The sequence below is a fragment of the Ornithodoros turicata genome, chromosome 1 (assembly GCF_037126465.1).
Source record: "Ornithodoros turicata isolate Travis chromosome 1, ASM3712646v1, whole genome shotgun sequence".
In the NCBI taxonomy this organism is placed as follows: domain Eukaryota; kingdom Metazoa; phylum Arthropoda; class Arachnida; order Ixodida; family Argasidae; genus Ornithodoros; species Ornithodoros turicata.
This window is the reverse complement of record NC_088201.1, coordinates 6,096,623-6,124,155: the sequence shown is the minus strand read 5'-3', so window position 1 is coordinate 6,124,155 and position 27,533 is coordinate 6,096,623. Positions and strand designations below refer to the sequence as shown.

Below are 27,533 nucleotides of genomic sequence, written 5' to 3'. Positions count from 1 at the left end.
AAAACCAAAGGAAAAACCCCAGATAAGCACATCTGGTGGTGGGTTTCGAACCCGCCACCTCCCAATATGTTAAGCATGACCTTGGAGCTGTGTCCACCCCTTCCCCAAACGCCAACACCCCCCCTACACATAGAGAAAGGACATCACTACGGGTGCGCCCCCTGCACCATTCAACACACATAAAACGCTGTATATCTTATGGGAAGATACTCAGCTCCGAAACAGTTGCCCACACCAGACAAGACCTGTGCCATTCACGTCTCGTCGACGTTATAAATACGGCTGAATCCTTCCTCGGAATATCACTTTACAACCGCGCCACGCAGCAAAGATCCCTTATCTCCAGGTCAGATCAAGACACCGTAGTATAGCATCCGTCGTAGACTCGTAGTAGAATCCATTGAGAAAAACGCTTATCTCTGCGAGATACACATATCGCAGTCGTTTGCGAGAGACGTATACACAAGCGAAGGGCGGCGACGTTTCTATCTACCCAGTTAATCTGTTTTGCTCGCTGGGCGTCGCCTGCACACCGCTGCCAAACAAGGGCGGTACTACAAAACGTCCATTACATCCTTGGCATTCTTCAAGTGAAAAGTCGCGGCCCTGAAAAAGTGGTCCGAGTGATAACTGCCCCGTCCGCAATCGGCTTCCTCGCTGCCGGTTCGACTACACACTATGCCCGTAGTTATACAGTACGGAAAGAATAAAAAATAAGGGGATTATTTTGTCGCGTAGAGTCTTAGTCAAAGATAAAGTCGTAGGGAACGTATTTGAGCTCACGGAGAAGATCAATGATGAAGCAATGACAGTAGCAGGAGCATACCTTTTCTTACGAGTCGGCTCGCTTGTTGTCAATGAAAAAATGGCTAGGAAGCAAGCGAGCTGGTGAAGATGATGCATAATGTAAAAAACCCCAACCCCAAAACCCCAACCTGTTCTCAACTGGTGTTCCTTTCCCTTCTGTTTGTATATATTTCTGTTTTGTGAAGTAAAATTTTCAGCTGTGTTTGAGACTTCGTGTTTGTGTCTGTCCCTTCGTGTTCCCTAGTCTCGGGGTTTTTTTACATTATGCATCGCTTGTTGTGACAGAAGAATGGCATTGCGAAAGAATTTGTGCAACATTGCACAGACATTTTATGCGATGAAAACTACAGCGAAAGAATAACAGCATATCAGTAGGGAGCGACTTTTTCGGTTTAAATGCCGTTCTCGGATTCGGGGGGGAGGGGGGGGGGTAAAAATCGGGCGCTATTTTCAAATCTGTAATTCGGGAAGAAATCGGACGATAATTTTGCCTTCGGGTGTTATCGGGTGTTTTTGTTTCTCCTCTCGTCAATTAAGTCCTTTCCTAATCACTCCTTTTTGTTGTTTTGTTGTTGTTGTTGTTGTTTTGCGGGATCGTGACCTTCCAGCGGTCATCGCCGAAGGCATAGACAGTGTTGACACACCTGGGTATATATTGCTTGGAAAGTTAAGTGACCCATTCTTACATGCGTTACACGTGGCGACCTTTGTTCGTCTTCAGTGGAAACTTCACTTGAGGATTTCATAGTGACTGGAATTCGGGAAGAAATCGGGTTTAATCCAAACTGGTCGGAGGTCAGTTCGGGGGGGGGGGGGATATTCGGGCGGAATCGGGTTTAACCCGAAAAAGTCACTCCCTAAGCATATGTCATGCGGTTGCTGCCCAGCGATTGTTTGTAGAACGTATACTGCAGAGGGGGGAAAAATACTCATATCCGATCAACGTCCTTGATATTCGATAGTTGTAGTTATACGAGTAAATACGAGATAGCGATTGAATTAGGCGAGTAAATATGATACCGCACAACCGATGCCTCCATGAGGCTGCCTAAATTTTGGCTGTGACAGAAATTCAAAACATTACGCTGCCTCCACGAGACACCCAGGTGCGTACAGTCAAACTCCTTTATAGCGAACACCTTTTTAACGAAAATACCACTACAGCAAATTTTTTTTTGCGGTCCCGCTGGGGCCTATAGGTCCAATAATAGACATCCTTTTTAACGAAAATACCTTTACTGCGAACTTTTTTTGTTGTCCCCTGAGTTTCGTTCTAAAGGAGTTTGACTGTACAGTGAACCCTCGTTAATATGACCCCCGATAATCTGACATACGCGCTTTACGACCATACTCTTGGGGAACAATGCTGTGAAACCTCTGCAAATCTCCCCCGTTAATATGACAATTCCGCATTATGACCAAAATGTTCGGGAACGACCATGGTCATAATAACGAGGGTTCACTGTATATACTTTTCGCGGTCCCGTGATAGTCGTCAAGTTCAATTACGACGCATTCAAATTGTTCGCAAACCCAATAGGTCGATACCCTAAGATAAGACAAGATGATAATAATAAGATATGGCTCTGCGCAGAATCATCCTGTCGTGATGTCTATACCCACGACATCTCGGTAATTTATCAATTTGTGCAGCGTGCGAGTGGGAATCTGGATCTGCCGATCCGAATCAAACCGATTTGCCACCACATTCTACGCCATCATTTTGAACTCTCATTTCGAGCCATTCGCTCTTCGCCCATTTTTTTACAGTCTACGTTACACACAAGCGTGCGTTTCCTGGAACACTGCACACTGTTCGTACATTCACATGCAAGTTCAAATAGGTCTAAAAGGTTCCTGCACACAAGGACAAGGTTTCCACGGGACAGTGACAAGTATAAGGTTGAACGTTTATTTTTAGGATGGTTACAAGAAGACCTGCGCTCCAGATCAACCGCTGCGCTGCGAGATGGGGGACTTGACAGGAAAACACGGCTCCCTGCGTGTAGGCTTCGGCAAGGCAGTCTTCGCTGACAGCAACTTGCCCCTGGTGGGAAATTCTTCGGGTGAGTTACCAGTTTAACACGCTTCAAGTAGGAAACTCCAATGCAAGTCACAGCAAGTTACTATATAGTCGCAGCACGTTCATAAAGTGGGTAACATTGGCAAGTTCAAGGTTGTCCTGCTGCGTTTTCCTCTCTGTATTATTTGCTTGGACACAAATCATCGTGCCTTGCAACTTGAGTCTACAGATTCAAATGATGACGTATGGAACACGCTTTATGACTGTTGACGCGTTTTGAATGGTTCGTTTGTATGTTTTTTTAAACTATCTTACGGGTGTTTTGCAGGCGTTTTGTGAATGAATGAGTTTCTTGTTCGCAAGAACGGCCGCAAGAGCCTCGAATTTTTATGAATTTTTACGCTGTTTAATCTCGCATAACTCAAGATACTTAGCAACACTACAAGGATGTCGTTCGTGAGGACACATAAAAGATTTCACGTAAATGTTAAAAAGAAGAAAGAACAAAACATTTTTTTTTGTCAAACAAACAACATGATGGCAACGCTATTTTTAAGAAGGCTTTTTCCATATACTGCAAATAATTTAACCAAAACTCGTGCGCTAGAAATTGAATTTTACCAACTATGTATATTGTTGCTACTGATAACGGCATTGACGAAAAAAAAAATTAAAAAATGTAAAAATATGTATAAAAAAAGCGACGACTCTAGAGTATGTGACGTACAGTAGCAGACGATCGAACCATCGTGCGGGTCCACACATAGAAATCTTACGGAGATTAAGATTAAGATATTTATGGGTCCACATGCACCGTCGTCCTCCTCAATATGCGCTGAACTTCTACAGGTCCTCATCATGGACATAGCAAACACATAACGATAAGTTATGATGGCTGAGTTGTCGGTGCTTCCTTGACTGATGTACACTCTTAAAAAAAAAGGGTGTACTTTAACTCCTTTCCTTGCCACATATACAACACCCTTTTGGAGAGTACAATTACGCTCAAAAGGATGACTCCTCACTCCCTCAAGGGAGTAGCGTAACACCTTCTCCCTGCCGGGGAGTAATATTACTCTCCAGTAGGGAGAAAGGTGTTACGCTATTCTCTTGAGGGAGTGAGGAGACACCCTTTTGAGCGTAATTGTACTCTCTAAGAGGGTGTTATATATGTGGCAAAAAAAGGAGTTAAAGTACACCCTTTTTTTAAGAGTGTAGGCATCAAATGTGTGGGCGAAAAGCAGAGGCGTTTCTCAAAATGTCTATAGTATCCTCCCGAGGCATTTCATGAAATAACGGATCGCATCGATAAAATGTCGGGGAGTGGCTGCCGTTTTTTGAAAGTTTTACAGGGAACTGTGGCTAAAAATTGCATTAAAAATGACTTCGACAGCTCGAGTTTGAAGTTGAGGCAGTTCGTCTAGCTAAATACCACTATGAACGAATGTTACAGCGCGGTGGCTGAATGGGTCATGTGCGTGGACAGTAACCGGCAGACGCCTTGTACTTTTTTCTGACATTATACAGGGTGTTTGCTCTAAAGTGTCCAGAAATTATATTTAAAGCGAGCGATAAAAGAAAAGCAAGTGGTACCCCGAGCAGCACATTCGACCGGACCGATACCGGCGGAGGGTTGGCGATCCACCGGGGTATACGGCACCGGGGAGTCATCCATTTTGCAACATCGCACCAGTGCTGGCCCGGTACTGGCCATGGGTACCCCATGCCCGACAGTTCCCCGACGTGATTTTGATACAGATAGCTCGCGCACTCTACACTCTAAGAAAAAAAGGAGTAATACGGGGAGTAATTGCAGCTTCTACTCCCCTAGTCTGCAATTACTCCCCATTTTAGTCCCCTAACCCAACATTTAGTCCCGACATTTACTCCCCAGGACTGCAAAGTGTCACTAAACTTCGCGAATGGTCTCCTGAATGCAACAGTCTACGTAAATATGTGCCCTTGGTCAATTTGAACGACATAAGGCTGTATAACTCAGACCAAGTAGCAATTTTCCAGCCACAGAAAGTAAGAAACAGTTACCGCATCTTCCTTCGCAAATTGTGCCCTAGTATGGCGCAATATTTTACATCACTCGATATATCACGGTTGACGGTTTGCTTCAAAGTATTTTCATGCATGCGCACCAATTATGTACCTGGGACTCTTACAACAGCGCGTGAAATGCGGTCTTCACTCTGTGACATTCATTTACTCCCGTGCACTTACTCCCGAAAGGGACTATTTTTTGTGGCAATGCAATTACTCCCCAAAAGGAGTAAAAGTACTCCTTTTTTTTTCTTAGAGTGTAGCTGCCGCTCGGGATGCTAGGTTTTTTGGGTGATTGGGTGATGATTTTGGGTGACTAGAGTCCCCACATTAAGAAATAAATACATCCAAGGCCTTTCTAAATGCTTGGAACAGTTTATTTCGGTACTTCTACAAATATTTGCTTCTTTAAAAAGATAAAAAGCAGATGTTCTTTCCTTGTTCGCCGTTTTCATCGCAGCAAGTATTCTATTCTTGTTCGCTGTTCCCGGCCTCTGCTGTAGCTTCCCTCTTGCGGGCTTCATGTCCCCTTCTCGGTCTGGCACCCCGGCAAGGAAGCGACCAAGTTTCCCGCCAATGTCTTTCTCTGTCGATGCTGGGTACCGCTTTAGAAGTACCTCTGTAAAAAGAGAGGGAGAATTTAGTATAGGTGTTACAGGTATTAAACCTAAATGCACGAAGCTAATTTTTTTTAGCGCGACACACAATGAGCACGTCCCCCTGCGGTGAGTACCTGAACCATGCATAGCCTCGAAGCACATCTACTGCGCATAAGCGTAACCGTAGCGTCCAGGAGTCTCCTTTAGTGATGAGGAGCCTGATTTCGCTATACTACGGGCTCGGCAAAGGAGCGTCCGAGAACACCAGGATAATCACCAATACAGTGAACCCTCGTTAATATGACCCCCGATAATATGACATACTCACTTTATGACCGCTTTTCTTGGCAACCATTCCGCCGCCATGTAAATCCATCTCGTTAGTATGACAATCCGCTTATCGGACTATGACTGATATTTTTGTCACAAGTAGGGTCAAACAAAGGTATTATCTTCTCGTTATTATGACCACGTCGCATGACCCGCAGAGTAGCCCCAGGGAGAGGCTACACACATACATCAGGCAGAGGGTGACACGTGTTGGAAGTACAGTGAACCCTCGTTATTATGACCATGGTCGTTCCCGAAAATTTTGGTCATAATGCGGAATTGTCATATTAACGGGGGAGATTTGCAGAGGTTTCACAGCATTGTTCCCCAAGAGTATGGTCGTAAAGCGCGTATGTCAGATTATCGGGGGTCATATTAACGAGGGTTCACTGTATAGGACGCCAAGGTTTGGGATGACTCCTGATGTTGTTTCACCTCGGAGTGACTCATTGCGCTTTTGGGGACGGCCAAAGCACTGTAGTGCTTAAAACAGCAGTGACCACGAGACCAGGTCACACGGTGCTGCTGCTGCTGCTGTTGTGCACCTAAGAATGGCCGGAACAAAGCGGTCTCTGAGGTCAGCGGACTGTGCGTTTCTCGTTAGTATGACAATTCGCTTTATGACCAAAATCTGCGAGAACGGTGGTGGTCATATTAACGAGGGTTCACTGTAATGCAAGAATGTAGTCGCAAAGTGGAGAAGTTATGCTTCTGCTGAGTGCCCCTTAGACAGTTGAGCAATGCTACGTTGTTATAGTCAGCGGCTTGTTCATCACAAGCCGCACCGTTTCTTGAATTGATTTCTCTCCCAGCCGGGACAACATCTCGATCTGAAAAGAAGATTAACAAGTACAATTCGTTAGACAGGAACCATGCATCCCAAAAACCACAAGTATCGCTCACCATATGTGCCCTGCCTTTGGCCCATGCCAGTACTGTGTCAAGCTTGAGAAGATCGCCTTTAATTTTCACAGGGAGATCCGTGATGTCGAAGCTTGTAACCAAATTTCGCTGGCAGTACGTTTCATTGAACTGCTGCAACGCTTGCAGACGCTGTTCCACTGACTTCGCTGTTTTTTTTTATATATATCAAGTAGTACGGTGAGTATGTTTCTATCAAGACCTGGAAGACATTGTCGTAACACGACTATGTGATTCAATAGAGCAACATGCCAATGCCTACCTTCAGCGGACCTTGCAGCACTGCTGTTACGATGCTGTCGTGTACGGAACACAGATGTTAGCAAAAAGAGAAAACGAAGAACTTACCTGCATGTTTACCTGCGTAAAGTTACCTACGTGTTAGGTATGTTTGCCTCATGGCAAACATACTTTTTTTTGTTTGGCGGTTGACAGCGCGTCTGGCCAACGGACACCACAAACAAACTAAAGAGATGCACAAAGAAAATTATCTGTACAACATTTATTTGTAGGGAGCTTTTGCCGCGTACTGGGAGTAATTTTATCAATTTTTAATTTAAACACATTATTTAATTTATTGAATTGAACCCTGAAATTTGCCAAATCAACGTCCGACGTTGATTTGGCAAATTATGAATTTATTTATATGATTTTTTCTTTTTGCCGAATATGCCTGCCATATTTACCCCAATACGCTCCATACTAAAATGGTAATAGTTAAAAACAAGAAAAAGAGCGAAAACGGCAACCCACCGATTCCTGTTTCCGTCTCACCGATTTTTAATTTTTTCCCCCCCTGATATCTGTGACGTTTTAACCATGCTCCCGTTATCAGCAGAAGCTGTCACCACTGTAGTAGGGATGTAACTGACAATATGGCGTATATGCAGGCCAGCCCTGGCGACAATACCAGCCAGACCTGACAATATGGCGTATGGATGAACTCCATAATGTAAAAGCTAGAGTCACTAAATAAGCTTCGCTTCAGAGTATCGACACTGAGTTCCAAGGGAGAGTAGGAGCGCCATCTTGTTTCCGTACCACACCAGTACCATCCCCATTTGAGGATCGAAGATAGCTAACATAATGCTCGCTGTGCGATAGAGAAGCGTGCATGATTGTTGAGCGATAATCCATGCAATGTCCACCAGAGCGTCCCGAGGATGCCAAGGTTAGCTCAGGGCCGTCGGACCTTGATGATGATGAGCTGCTTGCAAGAGAAAGGAACAAAGGAACATTTCACCCACTCCCGAGATATAGTGGACTAAAATAAATACTTTATTCTAGTTCACTATACCCGAGAGATGGCCCCAAGCAGCACAACATATTGGCCCAATATTGGACTGATATTGGCAATGTCGGCCAAATATTGGACAAAGATTGGGCCAGTATTGCCGATATTGGTCCAATATTAGCCCAAGATGTTGTGCTGCTTGGGGCATCATCCGCTAAAATGCGCCTGAGGTGCGCGTGCGCGTGGGAAGCGTAGCGCGGTAACAAGATGGCGCGTGCTCGCTCTTGGAACTCAGTGTCGATACTCTGAAACGAAGCTTATTTAGTGACTCTAGTAAAAGCCTGAGTCTAGGCAGTTTTGAGTCGTATGCTCGTGTCGTCCCTCTGTGTGCCCAGACTTTTCAGGCTTTTACATTATGTAGTAGGGATGTACTTTGTAGTACAGGTGGGGTAAATCCAACATGTGCTTTCTGTTTATGAAAAAAAAAAAAAAATGCAGCAACACCAGCACGAGAAACACTAACCTTCGCAAGTTTATAGACGGTTACGAATGCTAGCAGACGTGACGTCTGCTTGCACTGTCGTGGAAGCCGCTAATCCATTGAGTGTCTGCTCGCAGTGTTGGGCCGCAGCGTCATCATCTCCGGAGCCCACGGCAACCCCGCTCGCGTGGCCTGTGCCAACCTGTTGCCCGACATCCATCTAGTGCGTCATGTAGCCGTTCGCAAGTTTCCTGGATTCTCAAGGTGAGCCTGTCTCGTAGAACGCGCTTCCATGTGAAGTCATCCATTGAGCAAAAACCGCCTCAACAAATAGAGAACAAAGAAACGGCTCTTCCTAGCAGACGACATTTGTAGCATTCGCAATGCCAGTGCGCCATTCCGTGCTTCGAATTTTAAGCAGGATGCATATGTCTCGCATAACGAATGTTTGTTTCGAAACCAAGACAGCCCCTTCACATTTGATCTGCAATGAAAGGAGAAGAAAAAAGAACAGAGACAGACTAGAAATATGAGAGACTTCTTATGCGTCCTTCACGTGGTTCGTTATGGATGGTACAGCATACAGGGCATAGTAAATAGCGCATTTTCGCTGGATTTGCTATGTTCTTGGAACAGGTGAAGCATGGTAACGGTGCGAACGTCCCCAATTGAACATTGAATGGAGACCCACTCGGAACTTCTGATGTGAAAGAGCATTATTTCAGGAAGGATTCACATGTTTGTACGCACTACGCACCGACCACCTAACAGTCCTTTTTCTTTCTTTCTTTCTTTTTTTTTTACATCAATTCGTTTTTCTTCGCTTTTTCTCTTATTCAGCAATATTTACACACATCACGTATTAAATTGGTGCACAGTACCAAAAGTTGAAGATAATTAATGCAAAATACAATTAAGACCGTGATATCCTCAAAGACTCAAAAGAATCAGCTAGCATCATTTTCCGATCATTAATAAAACTGTTTATCGAAATTGGTCTTTCGTTTCTACGAAGAAAATATGACGATATCGAAATAGCCTGAAACCGGAGAAGAAAACATGAGATTTCGTCTGACCAGACAGCGGTGAGTTTCGGATGCGGACTCTCTCATACCAAGAGCTATACAGTACGGACAGTTTGATTTTCTCTAGTTTCGCGGTATTCTATTGTATGCGTTGGTGTTCATTTTTATCCGTTACATTTTTTTTTTCATAAAAAGCATAATAGCAGTATAGATGTCATTTTTGCAGGTGGGTTCTGGGGCGGACAGCCTCGCGAAGAAAGTATGTAACTACAAGACGTGTCAACTGTAGGGAATTTCGAGCAAAAGCGAGATAGCCGAATGGGAGACAATCCTCGTTGAAAGCCTTTTTCTTTTTTTAAGAGAAATCTTTTAAAAGTCCTGAAACGAGCGCGTGGTGGGAAATTTCCACAGCCGAATTTCCCTATGCAGCGGAATTGAAACCGAAAACCGCGCACCACAGAAGCGCGTGGCCTTCGCCGACGGTCACTGGGCTTCCCGACCTAGCTTACTCCAATCACCTCCATCGCCCCAGTGCCGTGTATTAAAAGGGAGTCTGACCATTGATGGGACCTCCCTATACCTGAGGCTCCACCCATGTACTTTTCGAGGTATCTAGCCAATCACAGGTCGAAATACAGTTGTCTATTATTACATCCATCTAGTACTTATACTTCACCCTTATTTACTGGGTGCCACCATTTTGGAGAAAACTGATGGATGTGGATTGAAACGGATATCACTGGTGACAGACCAAAATGGCGGATTTTGCGCCCACTTTTATCAACGCCATCTGCACGGAGAGAGGCATGTTGGGAAGACTCAGAATTGCAGAAATGGTTGCTGGCAGAAGTGACTGGCCAGGAGAGCGGTAGAACCACTTCTTCGTAGCACACGGTTGCCGGTATGAACTTTGAAATCACGTAACGTAAGTAGATTGAATCAAAAATGCGCAAAGATATATATGTATAAATAAAATTCAACGATATAATGCAGAATCTTATGTATCAGGTGCGTCTTTCTTGCTATTTTCTTGGGATCGCGGTCTTGACTAGGCCTAACGTTAGCGACGAAATATCCCATTTTCGCGTAAATAATGATGGCGGAGCAAAAGTTGAAGCTGATTTTGCAGATGCGTACACGAGGATATATACTCACAGTATGAAACTAAAGTATAGTCAGTGAAAATGTTTTGTCACGAAATCTCCGCTTCGCCGTTCAAAGCACCATCCTCCATTTTGGAGAAATTTTGGTGTCAGTGCGGCCTCCACGAAAAAAGGCAACCAATGAAATACGCCCAAGTTTGATTGACACGTCGAGCCTCTTTTTTAGGCTCCTCCTAATGGCCAGGCTCCCTTTAGTACACGGCACAGCATCGCCCCATAGCACGTGGCCCTCTGACGTGAAATGAGCGCTGTCCTCCCCGCACCACGACCTACTAGATTATAACGACCATGCCATCATCAGCAACCCCCATGAGGAGCCCGTCCGCACGATCCGCTAGAGGCGCTACTCATCGGCACGCGAGATGTGCACCACGATTGGACGATGGAAATTTGAATTCTGAACGCGCAGAAGCGTATGTACGACTACCGTAGCAGACAAACAACCGTTGCAGACGACAGCAATAGCTCCTATGAAAACGCGTAGAATGATGACGATAATCAACCTCAGAATGAAACATCTGTGGAATATCCACCGCTTGTACAGAAATACTAAGGTAAGCTGAAGTACAAAGTATTGTAGAAGTTGAGGAAGGGCAATAACTGCATCGGACGAAGACTAGCGCCACCGCTACCTTCCAAAAATGCGGCGCTGGGAAGGGGTGCCTACAACATGGTCGTCATAACCTAGTAGGTCGTGCCCTGCACTCCCGATCGGCGCGGTTTCGGCTCATTAGCATAACCAAATTCGGTGATGGATATTTCAACGCACGTGCGCTTTTCAAGATTATTTAAAAATGGAGTGGCTTTCAACCGCTTCGCTTATACCCGGAATCCCCCGATTAAGGTGTTCATTAATGAATTTTAGGTAATTAGTCATCTGGTAGTTACATATTCACTTCCAGAGTACGTGTCCGCCTGGCCGTAGAACTCAACCGCAAAAACCACATCTATGCTGCTCTCGTAGCTTTTTTTTATTACAAAAATCTGTATCGGATAAAAATGAACGCCTTTTGGCTTCTAGCGCACCCAGTAAACACAGAAACGCTACATCCACAACAGTGTCTTCTGCAACATGTCTTCTGCAACAGTGTCTTCTGCAACTTGTACGTTCAAAACCAAGTCCTTAATTCACGGCGCTATTAATTTACGGGTATAAATGTGTACACAAAATACACGGTGGAAACACACGCGTGTGTTTGCGACCGAGTGCGATGTTGCCGAAAAGAAACATCTTTTTTACGTTTCCCCGGTAACGGCCGAATGCATCGTTAGCGCGCGATTTCAGCTCAAATTACGAGCGAGGAAACGGCATTTCACAAAAAGGAACCGACAGATACGGCAACAACAACACATATAATAGGCAGATGAATGTGGCACTTCCACGCAGATTTCCACCCGTTGGGACGGGCCCCCACTCAGACAACGACGATACGAGATGAGGCCACTTTACCACAAGTGCCACTGTATATGTCAGTGCATCAGGAATAATGAATGAAAAGAAGCCGGGATGTGTGCGCCAATTTCACGCTTGATATGCGTCGTGATGTGTTCCGGAGGTGGAACGAATCACATATCGTGGACGGCACAACATATACTCTTTATATCGACCTTGGTCCAACGGGGTATATCTACAGGCACAGACTTGTGAAGGGTTGGACTTCGTTCAGGATCAACTAACTAAAACTAAATCTAAATAGGCTTTTACTCGTGAAAAATAATATATTTCGTATACCGTGGTCAATATTAGTTATTGTGACTCCGTGAAAGCATATTTTCAAAGAGTGATATTAAACGGTAGGAGCAACTTATTTACTTACACGTGGTAACAAGAGTTTCGTGCACGAGACTGCACTTCTTCAGGTTACCTGTTAGGTAACCTGAAGAAGTGCTGCAGTCTCGTGCATGAAAGCCTTGTTACCATGTGTGTAACTAAATAAGTTGCTCCTACCGTTTAATATCACTCTTTGATTAACTCATCACCGGCAACTTGACATCGCCTATTTTTTTGCCTTCGTATCTTCTTGTTCTTCCGGTTCTTGCAAAAATTTGGGTTCCAAGCATGGGCGTACCGAGAGGGGGGCAAGGGGGGGGGGGGCGTGCCCCCCCCGAACTCCAAGATCGCTTGTGAAAATAGTGCGCACTTTAGTCATAGGTCGTAATGATTGTGCTCAGATGTCATGATAGGAACCTCTGAACACCCACACAGTGCGTAACGTCCGCCTACAGAAAAATATGTGGAAGGGGGGGTGGGGGTTTGCACTCTTGCCCCCCCCCCCCCCTTTCTGGAAAAAATCATGGGAACGCCCATGGTTCCCCCCAAGCGGTTTTTGGTTCTGTTCCGGTTTCAGTCCCTGAAGGAGAGCACTGTTCATTCCACGTCGCAGGGCCAAGTGCTTTGGAGCGATGAAACCGATTGGAGTAGGCGCTGATCTGCCAGCCAGATAAACCGCTTTGCGGCCCGTGGGCCAAGGACGCTTCTTTTCCTGCGATTCTGATGCGCATAATTTCGGTTTCGGTTCATTTGCATAGCAAAATTTGGCAACGGATATCTCAATGTGCGTGAGCGTTTCGGGATCTTTAAGAAACACAGTCGCTCTAAATAATGACTGCCTCCAATTCTGCTATCTCACATTTCCCTGAAAGCATCTAATTAAACAGTTAATAAAAAGTATATCCGTTAATTGGCCACCTCACTGAACAAGCAAGCTTATTCCTAATGGCCGCCATGTCGGGTAAGCTAATCAAAATTGAAAGGAGGAAAGTGTTGTAAGGCATATTCTTCTTTTTTAGAAAATGTAATGTAGCTTAACAAGGAAAAAAAATCTGTATTTTTGAATAAATGTTGCGTGCACACATCCCTAAAGTCCTTAAAATAGATTTCCGACTATACTATCTCTATAGTAGAGGTATTACGGACGAAGGGGGGTTACGGAAAACGCAAATGAAAGCAACAATGGTAGTAAGGAGTCTGAAACAGTAAAATATGCTGGGCTAGTATAACGGAGAGGGTAACGAAAAGATTCCGTTACCTTTTCCTGGTTCCAACTTCAAATGAGGAACGTGCATTTTCATTTGTAAAAAGTTTTTACATATACGAGGGGCGTTCAAGTCAAACCGGGACTTTCTGTCTCCTGAATGTACAAATGGCTCGCGCTACTTCTTTTTTCATCATTTTCACACGCGACAGGCCTCCGCGTTCACCACGTAGTCGTCCAAAGTTTGTGGAAAACAGAAGACACGTGCTAGACAAGATGGCCGACAACGAGGTGAGTGCGCACATCGAACAGCGAATTGTCATGAAGTTTCTCGTGAATGAAGGCGTAAAGTCGTCTGAAATTCACAGAAGACTTCAGGCCCAGTATGGCCACGATACACTTAGCCGCAGCACAGCAAATTTTGAGTGGTGCAAATGGTTCCGAGACGGCCGTACATCAGTGCAGGACGATCCTGGTCGGGGCGGCTCAGAGCCCAGTGTCAGAGTTCCTGAGAACATCCAAGTTGTGGAGCGCCTGATCCTCAAGGACCGACGGATAATATGTCTCGAACTGGCTCGAAAGACGGACCTTTCTGTGGGAACGTTGAACACTATCATTCATGGACAATATATATAGACAATTTACGTATTTATACAGTCCCAAGCTACGCAAAAGCTTCCGGAGCAACATTTCCGCCATCATAATATTTCTGCATATTTTGACGTTTCTCGCCGCATATTTGCATGCACATTTTGCCAGATTTTTGCGCATAAAGTCCCGTGGCCTGCTTATGAGCTCCTGGCACCACTGTGGCAACTAGGAGCGTCTCTCTAACGCCAAACATGAAGGAGACACACTTTTCTGTTGCAGTGGAACCTTCATGGACCATATGCGTCAAATGCTGAACATGACAGACTGGTTAGTTGAAGCCGATGCCCAGGCGGAACATGATCTCCTCGATGGCCAATGCACTCAGCTCACCGTGCACTTCTTCGGTAATTTTTTTTCCTCGCCACTTTATTCACCTGGCACATGTGTGTGGCTGATCCGTTGAATAACGGACGGTTTTAGCGTATAGACTGAGCGCAGGCCATCCTTGGCTCACGTAAATCAGTCAAATTTCAAGGGTATTACGTCTGACGTGCCATTTCATCTCACAACAATGGAGATATGAGCGAGTTTGTGAGGCATGTAGCTAAAGGGTTGAGCAGTGTGCCATCCATATGTCTGGTTTGGTGCTGCAAACTGCAACCAGGGTTCAGGATAGGGTTCCCGACATTTTGGAGCCGATTCGTCGTTGACTCGTCAGGACCCCCCTTCCTGAACCCTGGCTGGAGCCCGGTGCCCACCACTAAGCCCAGCCCCACCTAACACATGGACGGCGGGAGGTCCTCTGAGGTCAGAGCTGGACGCGGAGTGCGTTCGTATCTCCCAGACTACAGCACGCAGAAAAACACTTTTTTTTCCCCTCCATAATTTGGCAGTTCCGTACAACGCGTGTATAATGTAATGAACCATCCCTTTAGCTGAATTCACGAAGAGCTCAACTAACGTCAGTTCGATCTAGACCGATGAACGCCCACTTGCAGCTTGAAATGACGTCTCGCCCAGGTCCAGCGACGTCCCCCAAAACGTCAGTTTATACTGATACGGAGTGACTTTTTCGGGTTAAATGCGTTTCTCAGATTCGGGGGGTAAAAACCGGGCGCTATTTTAAAATCTGTAATTCGGGGAGAAATCGGGCGATAATTGTGCCTTCGGCTGTTTTTGTTTCTCCTCTCGTCTAATAAGTCCTTTCCTAATCTCTCTTTTTGCGGGATCGTGACATTCGAGCGGTAATCCCCGAAGGCATAGACAGTGTTGACAGACGTGGGTGTACTGCTGGGAACGTAAGTGACCCATTCTTACACGTGTTACACGTGGCGACCTTTGTTCGTCCTCAGTGGAAACTTCACTTGAGGATTTCATAGACGACTTCAGAAATTCCCCAGAATGCTCAGCGTCGCTTTGAACTGTGGGAGTTTACTAATACGAAAGAAACGCGCGGTGGCCTCCAAACTGTTCCGATTACTTCCCTAGCGGTCAATTGCCCACAACGTGTGAAGGTCAGCGAAAGCGAAACGTGGAGGATTATCCTTCGCTCCCGCGCTCAGCAAGCACCCAGGGTGCAATGCGTGTGCAAAGAGCACTGGGAATTTACTGAACTCGTCTATTGGTCGGAGGTCAGTTCGGGGGGGAATAACAGCGTGCGGAATCGGGTTTAACCCGAAAAAGTCACTCCCTATTTATACGTTGGTTTTCCCTCTCTCCCCTCCTCCACTACGTGCTCCGATAAAGAAACCCCCCCCCCCTTCCCCAAACCGAGGGTCTGGATCCACCCTTGTCCTGGTCGCATGGTAACTCGACTTTTTGATGATGACGATGCATCACCTATGCCCAGTAACATCGGAGGTAGCCTTCTCCTGTCTGTGCTGCTGTGGAGTAATTACAACTTACGCGTAACCGAGCTACATCTATCCAGGCTCCGAAGCGCACCGTAACCAGATAGAGTTTGGAAACCTGCTGACGCTTGGCAGTGTGCGGAAGCAGACGCGGCTGGGACTCCGGCTGGTGAAGACGTATTACAAGCCCTGCAAGTCACGTGAGTCAACATATATCTCGTTACGAATCACGTAGTAGTAATAACAGGGACAAAAAGTCGCCAGCCTCGGGAGTTCTGCTCAGACTTAGGACAGCTGACCGAGATAATCGACGCGCAACAACGGAACCCCTTTCAACACTGGCGGTTCGAATAAACAAAGCAATTGGAAAGAAGTCTTTTTTTAGCTCCCAAACGCCGCCGCGAGTGTTATACAACCTCTGCCAAGTCTCCGTGACACAAGGGGGTTCCCTGGATTATAAATAGTGGAGTATTTATTTTTGGTAAAATTTCACCTCCTACCCGATTAGTAGCAATCGAAATGTGTTTGGCTTGTCTGCACTGTAAATTAATTTAGAATAGCATTCAGAAGTCACTGTGTTGGCTCGGAATCTCATTTTACTGGTGGCTCATCAAAAACTACATTTTTCTCGCGTGTTTTTAAGGGGGTACACCCCGTAGGATAGATGCGCTGAAAACAAAAGGGTGAAAATGATGTCGAATGGCTGTGCACATGGAAGTTCCTCATTTCCATAAATTCCGTGGGCCCTGAGGTCACATTTTCACCTCCGGAAAGCTCCGTTATAATTAGAATATCTGCTTTATTATGCGCCATATCGCTACTCAGGTAAACCGTAGCGAGATCCGCCCACAATACCCTCTCCAAGGAACACCAATTATTCGCCGAAACCTTCTTGTCGTTGCCTTCTGTGGAAAAACGATTACCCGAAAGTTCAAATTCGGTATTTCAATAATTCTCGTACTTTTGTTCTTCAAAAGCCACTTACCAAACTGTGTATCCACCTGACAAGCCACTGCAAAGAGGCCCTCTGCCATCAGTGTGCCAGCGTGGTGTAATTGGTAGCGCACTTGACCAGAAATCTACCATCATTATTGGTGACCGGTCAGGACAAATCATGCAAGATAACTTGACAATGAAAAAAAGAAAGAAAAGGAAACAGTAGTAGCTCTTGTGCTGTGTCTTCTGTAATAAATAAGAGAGAGAGAGAGAAGCAAAACAACAACATGATTTTAAACATGGCTTCAAACACTCTTTTAAACATTTCAACCTTGGCTTCATGTTTGTTATAAGTTTTGCTGTCAGAACCCGCAAACTATTAAACATCCTTAGCCATTACTACGGCACCTACTGTAATGAACCTAGCCCCTGAACTTCATTAAAAATCCATAACTTAAAAACCCGAGACTAGGGGACAAAAAACGACAACACTCTCGGGTTGTCTCGGGTTTTTAAGTTATGGATCTATACCACCAGCTCGCTTGCTACCTCTCTATCCTCTCTTCATTAAAAAGGTGTTTGACTCTCGCAGCTGAGGCCGTAACTGAGCTTCTGCACGAATTTACGAGGCTCTAGTTTTAACAAATCGTTTCAGTTAGTGGACATGTCGAAGGCAAGGAAGGGCAAAAACTTGATTTTTTTTCGCCATATTTTATCTCGCAAATTATCAGGATGAACTCACAAGCTGGCGAACCCCTCTGAAACTTGCTTCGTGAAAATTTGGCTTAGGGTTGCAGAACTGATGCGAGAGTAGAGGTCTTTGAAACGACACCCATTTATTATTTTACTGGGTCAATATCTTGCACCTCAAACCGTTAAATTTGCCAAATTTTCCTCGTTTCTTTCCCTAGGCTGGTAACCATGATCGCCAGCACTTTCACTTGGATAGCAGGAAATGTTATTGTGTTTTCCGCGGCTCAAATGTGGTACCTATGTAATATATACAGAAACTTCTGTCCAGAAGCCGTAAGACATTGCACATCCGTAAATGATCACTCAATAATTAATGGCAAGATTGAGTAGTACACAAATGACAGAAATACGCTAACCTACGGCTTAATCAACATCTTTAAAACCTTTTATTTGCTTATTATGAAATACTGTAAGCCCCATTAAGGGCTATATATTATGATAGCGTAACTATGGCTACAAGGACTTTGTACATAACATAATGTAAGTACAGGCTCTGAGTACAGGAACACACATATAATACTTTTTCTTTTACGTATCCATTCCCCGCCCCGAGAGTATGAAAATGTCATATATCGCTACACGCCATCAGGAGGCAGATTGGCAGTATCAGTACAGCATCAGTACGTATAGTATTACAGACTTCTAGGAACATTTCAAGCCACCCCCATACACACATTTTATAGTGGTGTACAACAGTTTATAGAACACGCTCCGGCACATTCCTTCCTAAGAGTAACATGCTGGCAGCGAATGGTACCGTGCGGACTTGCAAACAGGCGACTGGGTTACCTGGGCACATGTTTTGCACCACTCTAAGGAAGGAATGCGCCGGAGCGTGTTCCGTAAACCGTCGTCCAGCACTGTGCCGTTACAAAATCGTCGTGGTCCGCAGAATGCCCACGCGTAACCTAGCAAGATAAACGTACAGCAAACACGCTTGCCTGAGCATTTGGTTAGGTTTACCGAAAAATGTGTACATTGCACACGAAAGTAGAGAGTGAGGTGTCTGTATCTCCAGGTACGCGTAGATGTATGAGTTGACAAATATCACTGGCAGTAAAGAGTATTACGCAGAGGCACACGTTATGCGGGAGATTAAATGAGCAAACCCCCCCCAGATACAAGGCACAGACACGGAGGCGCGATCCCCCATCACACGGTGCTCATCACATCAGCTCCGTGCATAAAATGCTTATACACGCGCTGCATTGCTATTTCATCCCTAAACCATTGCTCGAAAATCAACAACGTCCCAAATAGATGGGCATAAACTCTGAACTGAAAAAGAAAAAAAGAAAAAGGAAAAATAACAGCCAAAAATAAACAATCTCTCATCTAACTTTGGCACACGGTGACTGATTCAAAGGCACTTTCTTTCTCTGTACAGTCGATGAAGAGTTCAAAGATGGCGGTCATCACCTCACGCTGTCGTGGCCATTGATCGTCTCCGCCTTCGTCTACCTGGCGGCCTAGAGCGCGGCCGTGCGTCCGGGCCGGCTCGTTCGACGTTCTTACGGAGTCGGGTACTGGTGCGCACGCCTGTGGAGTCGCGCCATAAAGCCGGCCACGGCAGAAACCAGGAAGAGCACGATGCAGAGGAAGATCATGACGCCGAGCGCGGCGCCCGTTATCATCGGCTTCGGCGGTGCAGACTCTGGAATGGCGTTGGTGGCGTTGATCATGAAGCCGAGCGACCAGCCAACGTTGAAGCCCCGAGCGTGCTTCAGGAAGGCCAAGTTGTGCCACGTGTCGGCTGTGAAGCCGTACTTCTCGGCCAGGAGGTCGTGCATGTACATGCTCTGAAAGCAGTATGCTGGGAGGTACTTTTTGGGGATGCCCATTGTGAGCGCTACGTTCCAGGTGCTGGAGCACAGTGTATATGATGCATTTAGGAATCCTCCCATGGACGTGTTTGTTGAGTTGAGGGCCTTCATGAGGTAGTAGTACGCCGAGAAAGCCTGAAACGAAAACCAAAGATGCGACTCTGGTCCAGCGATCGAATCTGTGTGTGTGTCTGCCTACATCTTAAAAGTGCTACAACGAGAAGAAGAAAAAAGTAATATGAACAACATATTACTTTTCACATTCCCCCCCCCCCCCCCCCCCCCCTTCTCTAAAGGCAAAGAGCCCCTACGTTTCGATGCCAACAATACTGGTCATCTCGAGAGTTTTCTGCCTAGCACTTTTAATATGTTGGATATGTGCCAACATACCTGAAAGAAGATTTCAATATACACTGTTTCTACCCTCTTGCACGTAGTATTTTATTAATTTAGGAACAACAATAAATTTTGCCAATTCCACGTGTTTGGTTCAATGTAGTTGATGTTTGTTCCAGGAACAGGTAAGCGAAGTATGCTCGTTGAAGTATATACTCTGACTATACATGACTGCATCCTGTGCTCCGCTTTGCCACTACATGACAAAGCCGGTTTGTGATCTCCTTTAGAATGCAATGTGCTTGCTGAAAGAACCTGGAACAGTTATCATCTGCTGCAATGGTTTGTTGGTTGGACAATGCTCACTGCCGGCAGATGATGGCATACAGTGCCCTGTGCAGCACTAAAGGTTTCGTAAGAGCACATAGTCATTTTGTATGGCCTGTGATTGGCTGGATTCCAATATTCAAGTGGCAAACAAGCCGTACAAATGCACCGTGAGAGGCGGTTTCACAACACAGCTCAAACCCAACCCAATCAAGCATTAAAGAGTTATTATATATGTCGTCATCTTTGTGGTTAGAGGTGAGCATGGAAAACATTCACAGTCACTGCACACATATTGAGTATACCGCATATCATGCATGCATTGAAAGGAACACAATCTGCATGACGAAGATATTATGTGGCGGTTTTACTTCTAAGCACGGATGACGCAATTGGACAAATCATTTTGGATTCACTGAGTACTCTCAACTGAGGCTCCACCTTGTGAACATCGGCTGTTACACTCATGTTTACTTGTGCGGCATTTTATCCACTTGAAAACGTTCAATTTCCAGAAGGAAATCGGGACGTCGCACAGAACTGCACCCTAGTGATGGCTGCACACATCTTGCTCTAGTGGCGTACCTTTACGTAACTCTTTTTTTCTTTAGTTCCGTCGAAAATCTAGTACAGACCCAACTTACCACAAACTTTTGATTTGTGGGCACGGCAGGAACCATGGGATCGACGCATTCCTTGTAGACCAGGTGACATCCGTGAGGACCCATCATGTCCGTAACAGCCTCGTAGCACTTTTGCCCGCTGCTCTTCCCGACAAAGGTGAATGTCTGATGGCGGAGAGAAAAAACAAAATAAAAATAAAAACCAAACAGAGTTATTAGGTTTCCCATCCGTCCACGTGAATCACAGCAGAGTCAGATCAGATGTATGAGGCCAGGAAGGTAGGTTACAAAAATACAACTTTTTTTTTTCCTTATCGTGATAATGTAAAATGCAGTACAGTATTGCGAGTTCCAGTGCGTTCTGGGACACTCTGTACTCAGGAATGTCTGCCGCACTCCCCGCATCCGCGAACCCCCAAATTATCCACACATGTGTGCCGTTCAAGCCCTTCCTTTTATTCACATCCTATGTTATTATAGGGAGTGACTTTTTAGGGTTAAACCCGATTCCGTCCGGTTATTCACCCCCGAACTGACCTCCGACCAATTCGGGTTGAACCCGATTCGTGTAACCCATGTAAGAATGGGTCACTTACGTTCCCAGCAATACACCCAGGTGTGTCAACACTATCTATGCCTTCGGGGATTACCGCTGGAAGGTCGCGATCCCACAAAAAAGAAAAGAAAAGAAAAAAGATTAGGGAATGATTTAATAGGCAAGAGGAGAAACAAAAACACGATAACACCCGAAGGCACAATTATCGCCCGATTTCTCCCCGAAGTACAGATTTCAAAATAGCGCCCGATTTTTACCCCCCGAATCTGACAAAAGGCATTTAACCCGAAAAAGTCACTCCCTACCTACGTAGTGCTGTGCGCACTACCAGCACCACCTAGATAAAGAAAGCCTGCGCATCGCCTCCTCTCCCTCTTTCAATTAAGTTGCAGAATTCGTCTGCTACCGCGATTCTCCGTTCTGCGAATTCAAGAACCCGCAAATGATTGCAGCTCACCTGGACCCTGCAGACCTAAATATTTAACGTGCCAGGCGCTTTCCAGAAAATCAGTTTTGAGAAAGACTCAGACCGTTTTGCCATTTATTTCCAAGTTTTCCAATTTAGTACGCGAGGGCGTTCAATCACAACTCGCAGACGACGGTGCTTCGTCTGCGTGACCATTACCGCTGAAGGCACGTTCGTGATTGGCTACGGCCGTTGAAAACACGATCCTGATTGGCTGACTCCTAATTGTTGCGTCACCTGCGACGAACGCGCAGGCTTTCTCTATCGAGGTGGTGTTGGCAGTGCAAAGTCCCGTACGGCGGATCAGGGGGTTTAGACATGCCCTCCTCCATCTCTCTCCGGGCTCGAACGGCGAAGGTACACGAGCTCCGCACGAGTGAAATCCCCCCCCCCCTCTCTTTGAGAGAGTTTGAGTGGTGTGTTCGTCCTGTTCCTGTAGTTGTGCCCGGGCTTTTCACATTATGCAGTTTGCCGTGCAACAGCTGACATGCATCTACAGTCAACCCTCGATTTATGAACCTTCGATTTATGAATTCCCTCGTTTTATGAACACGAGCACGGGGAACCAAACTTTTTCCATTCATTTTTCCCTCGTTTTATGAACCTCGATATTCGAATAATGAACGGAATTTCTGGGAACCAACTAGGAGTTGCCCAGCGTTTTTGCCCTCAATTTATGAACGGATCGTTCCGAGGTCAACAGAAACCTTCAAAGGGATAATTCCGTGGTCTTAGGAATGACGTCTGAATGGACAAAACGTTTTCCAGGTATTGCACCCTCGATTCTTAACCCCTCGAAATCCGACCAACAAGCGGGTTCTTGACCTCAGTTGATGAATAAGGTGGTCGCTGTCGCCCGGAGATTAATAAACGGAGGTTAAAAATCCCGGAGGAAATCCGAGACCAGTCCAGTGCGAATGTGGTGACATCTCTTATTTCCAAGATTGACACAGCGGAAGGCATGGTCCAAAGCAAAATTAAACAATTTAGTATTGCATAATAAACAGAGTGTGAATGCGCTAATGTCTGTTCTTTGTGAGATTGATACAGCAGAAGGCATGGTCAAAAGCAAAATTACACAATATATGGCATTATAAACACAATCCCAACTCGGAAATACTGTTGCATTTGCTCGATAGTACTCAGTTAACTGAATTTTCGATTTATGAATCCCTCGATTTATGAACGATTTTTCGGGGAACCGAAGGTGTTCATAAATCGAGGGTTGACTGTATATGCCATACTCTCTGGCGTCACCAAACTCTGCGAAGGCAACCAAAGTCACCCCGAAGAATGTGAAGAAAAAATATGCTCAGCACCGCCCATCGAAGCCCGCATACATTATCGCCAATGCCGGCACGTCTACATCACGTCTGTTTACGATCACCGCGATTGTGGCACGCGAATAAGTCAGGAGCAAAACAAAAAAGTTATCCATCCCTCCTTGATCCTGAGCTGGGGCGCAGTTCACGGCCGGCACCCTTGGCAACTCTTGGCATGTCGTCTTGCAACCCCAAAGGCACTGTTTGTTGAGCATGGAGCAACCTCGTTGTTACCCGCGGGATGGGATAATTAACGATGGAATCGTATACGAAAACGTTGTGGCTATCTGCACAACGAGGCAACTTTGTGTGCCTGTCTGTTTCCACATCCAAGACGTGTCCAGATGCGCCCGGTATAAGGATTTAAAGCACAACGAGTAACTGTCTCGGGACGGATGAAAGGACGAGATAATGAGTTGGGAAATAGGAGTAGAGACTAATCTTCGTCCCTGCACTAATGACCGAACTGAGGACCCCAACCCGACGGCAACCCGAAGTTGTCCATCATCAGCGCGCGATCGTACTCCGCGTCAACTATTAGATGGAAGGGGGAATTGCGAGAACGCAACGTACCTAGGATTGCGATTTTTTTTTCGCAGTAAAAACAAACTAACGTAATTTTCGGAAATTTTGATTTGTCAGAATATTCAGTTTCCTTTCTAGAACATTACGAGAAGTAATGTACTAAGTAACTCCACTGTCTTTTTCTTTTTTTCTTTTTTTTTTTTGCATTTTGCGCTCGATTATTCGACTGTCCAGAACGAGGCCTGTAGACTTTCTGCAGCTCCCAGACCTTGCCAAGATAGACGCAATACGATAAGTACGCATTGCTCTGAAACATAGATAACAGGGTACACTATAATTAGGGCCTGACTTTTTCGGGTTTTATTTTTTGCCAAATTCGGGGGGTAAATATCGGGTGATCTTTTTCATTCGAAAAATCGGGTGTATTCGGGTTAAATCCCGTTACGGCATATTCTGTCGTCAGGAATTCGGGTGTATTCGGGTGATTTGTTTTGTTTAATAAAAATTTGTGTTAACATGGAACTAATGTTTAGCAATGTTATCAAACTTTATTTTAATGCACGCTTATGAGTGTGCCACGCGACTCGGATGTTTTCGGGTAGATTCGGGTTAAACCAGAATTTTACAGATTTCGTTCGGGGGGTAAATATCGGGCGGATACGGGTTTAACCCTAAAAAGTCAGGCCCTAACTATAATCTATTATATGCGGAATAGTGCATAAACTCCCAATAAAAAAAAAAAGAGAGAGAGAGAGAGAGAGAGAGAGAGAGAGAGAGAGAACGCGAAACCCCAAACACGCCTTCTTTCCCACACGATGTGCACACGCGTATAAACAATGCGAATATTAATCGTGAAAAATGAACCAGCAGAAAAATCGTGGAAAAAGAATCTCAGGTCCCCACTCTGCTTCCTGCAAGAGGCAACAAACAAATTGGCGTGAAGCCGCATGTATCATTATGGCCTCCTTCCCAAGGCCGTATCATGTGCGCCACAGGCATAGCTGGTTAGATCCGTAGCACCATTAGCTTCGCTGTATCATTTATTTGCGTCCCCGTAGCACCCATTACCGTACCGGGCACCTTGCCGCTTTCCTTTGCTGTACCTGAAAACCCGCGCAAGAACCGCGCGCGTATATACTGAGGCGAGTCACCCGACTGTTTGGACTCCGGTTCCTAAGGTCAGTCCTGCTGGATTTGACCTATGACCAATAATAGATAAATTATGATACACGAAAAGACAGACTGTCCAGATTCTTTCGTCAACAATTTATTTTGACGTACTCGTTAAGTCAGAAATTCCCCCTTTATGTCAGTGCTTGTTGTAAAGATATAGTCCTTCACCACGCAACAGATTTCAATACAGTCAAACTCCTTTACAACGAAACTCAGGGGACAGCAAAAAAAAAAAAAAAAAAAAAAAAAAAAAAAATCGCAGTAAAGGTATTTTTGTTAAAAAGGATGTCTATTATTGGACCTATAGGCTCCAGCGGGACCGCAAAAAAAATTTGCTGTAGTGGTATTTTCGTTAAAAATGTGTTCGTTATAAAGGAGTTTGACTGTATTCGTCATCGAGAAACAGGCGCTGACATATCTCACAGTCGATATACTACATCGTTGTCGTCAATCGTACTATACATCTCATTTATATTGATTAACTGGGTTAATTATATGTACTAACTAGACCATGCGCGTGTGCATAAACTCGCAAATAAAAGGTTCGAAGGTTTCTGCAAGCTTATAAAACAACGCGATAACCTGCACGTTCCTACGAACGGTCAATGAGAACACGTCTTCCTCCGAGTCAACTCGTCACGACACAGCACTGAATGTCCCCCAATCGCAATCTGCGTACGAAAATCTCCGGCGGATACCCTCGGATAATGTTGGTCCCCGCCCACACGTAACGATCCTCTATCTTCTTTCTGACAACGCATTTCGTCAAATGGATAGGAGCAGCCGGAGGGGCGCTCTCCGCGAGGTGAATCACCACCATATGTGGAGTGAACGCTTCCTTCCAAGGCGCCCACAAGGAGCCACCTGTGCGATTACAAACTTTCTCTGGTTCACCGTGGTATACTAGGGCGTGCAAACGGACGGGAGATGACCTTCTGCGGGAACAATTCCTTTCCTGTATACGCAATTACGCTGGGTAGCGTTACGCATCACTCGAATCACCACGCAGTCTTCCATTTTAGCCCCCCCCCCCCCTCCTGGAATCCCCGTTCTGCAGTAAGGGTTGTAGGAAGTGTGAACTTTCATAGTGAATCACTTTTTTTTTCTTCTTTCGTTCATTCTTTTTAAAATGGGAACCCAGGCTTCCATTAATAGTTTGTTCATAGCACAAAAGTGCGCTGTTAGAATTATAGCTGATGTACCTTTCGACAGTCACACTGACGAACTGTTCATTACACTTAACATCATCAAGGCAACAAACCTATATAGTTACTTTGTGTTAAAAACCTATATGTAACTGCTGTAAAACAAAATAATACCTTTTTTTCTATCGCTTTTTTCACTTCAATCTTTCACCGAGCGTACGCGCCACACTGCAAGATGGAAGATTCCTAAGTTGAGGACAGATTACGGACGCCAGTCGCTAACCTATAGCCTTCCACATATACTAAACAGGTTTTCCGCACTGAATTTGCACGTTAATGACGTGTCATTGTCCTTCCTAAGGACACTAAGCATACGTGGTGCATTGTGTAGCTGATTATGCTGATTTGTTTCCAATGTGCAGTGCATGCATTTCGGGTATATGTTCCTTTATATGTTTTTCTACGGCTAGATTTTGATATAACTATCAATGATGAGTGATAAAGGGTCGTGCCCTAGTCAAGCAGCTTTTTTTGCTGCTTTTTGGCCACCCTGTGATGTACAGGTTTTTACAAATGTTCCAATAAATGAAAAATGAAAATGAAAAAAATGAAATGAAAATGAAAAATGTGTTCAAGGAGAGGTTACCCGAGATATAAAAAAAACGGGCTGGCTACTCCCGAGACCTTCGACTGAGCGTTTTCGCCGGGCCAGCAGGTGTATGTTTGTTGAATCACGCCGGTGAAAGTTTTGACTTATCTTTTTATGGGCCATTATTTCTAAAGCTCGTCCAAATGGCTCAGTTCAAACGATGTACAGTCGAACCTCGTTTTATGAACCCTTGATATACGAATTCCCTCAACTTACGAACGGCTCCACAGGGAACCAAACTTTTTCGGTGTATTTTGACCTCGTTTTACGAACCCTCGATATCCGAACTATGAACGAATTATTAGGGAACTGACCCAAAGTAGCCAAGCCATTCTGACCTCGATATACGAACGGGCGTTACGAACGTACAGAGGACAGGCCAATGGACCGGAGGATAATGAAAGTTCCTCAGTACATGCTGGCAAGGTCAAACATACAATGTCCCAACGTCGCTACGTTCCACAAACATGATTCACCATTTCCTGAAAGAATAATTCGGGCGTTTACAGCCGAACAGTTGTGAGCTTGGACCAGGTCTCCGAGATGGAAACATCTTGCCATTCCAAGAGAAGGCGTTCAGTCCTGACAGCCGTATTTTCAACAATAAAACTTATTCAAATCAATTTCCCGTGTTTTTGTGAGGTATTTGTGCACTGCACTCCTCGGACCTCGATTTACGAATACCTCGATTTACGAACGATTTTCTGAGAAACGAAGGGTGTTCGTAAAGCGAGGTTTGACTGTATACATCAACGTACCCGTTAATCACAACCGCATAAACCGGGTGTTTTTTGTGTAGCGAATGGCTGTAAGCGTGTTTTAACATCGCTTGAGGAGGACGACCACGGGTG

General features: G+C 45.2%; 2 protein-coding genes across 2 annotated transcripts in view; one reads left to right on the top strand and one right to left on the bottom strand.

Annotated features, from left to right (window-relative positions):
* LOC135378267 (uncharacterized) overlaps positions 1 to 19,210 on the top strand; it is a 27,749-nt gene extending 8,539 nt beyond the window's left edge. The window contains exons 4-8 of the mRNA XM_064611581.1: positions 2,729 to 2,873; positions 8,582 to 8,708; positions 14,478 to 14,602; positions 16,129 to 16,248; positions 19,125 to 19,210. Coding sequence (XP_064467651.1) covers positions 2,729 to 2,873; positions 8,582 to 8,708; positions 14,478 to 14,602; positions 16,129 to 16,248; positions 19,125 to 19,210 — 603 coding nt within the window. The remainder of the gene's footprint in view (positions 1 to 2,728; positions 2,874 to 8,581; positions 8,709 to 14,477; positions 14,603 to 16,128; positions 16,249 to 19,124) is intronic.
* LOC135377392 (ectonucleoside triphosphate diphosphohydrolase 2-like) overlaps positions 18,107 to 27,533 on the bottom strand; it is a 23,270-nt gene continuing 13,843 nt past the window's right edge. Inside the window, exons 2-3 of the mRNA XM_064609763.1 lie at positions 20,868 to 21,011; positions 18,107 to 19,695 (exon numbers count right to left, since the gene is read on the bottom strand). Coding sequence (XP_064465833.1) covers positions 19,249 to 19,695; positions 20,868 to 21,011 — 591 coding nt within the window. The 3' untranslated portion in view covers positions 18,107 to 19,248. The remainder of the gene's footprint in view (positions 19,696 to 20,867; positions 21,012 to 27,533) is intronic.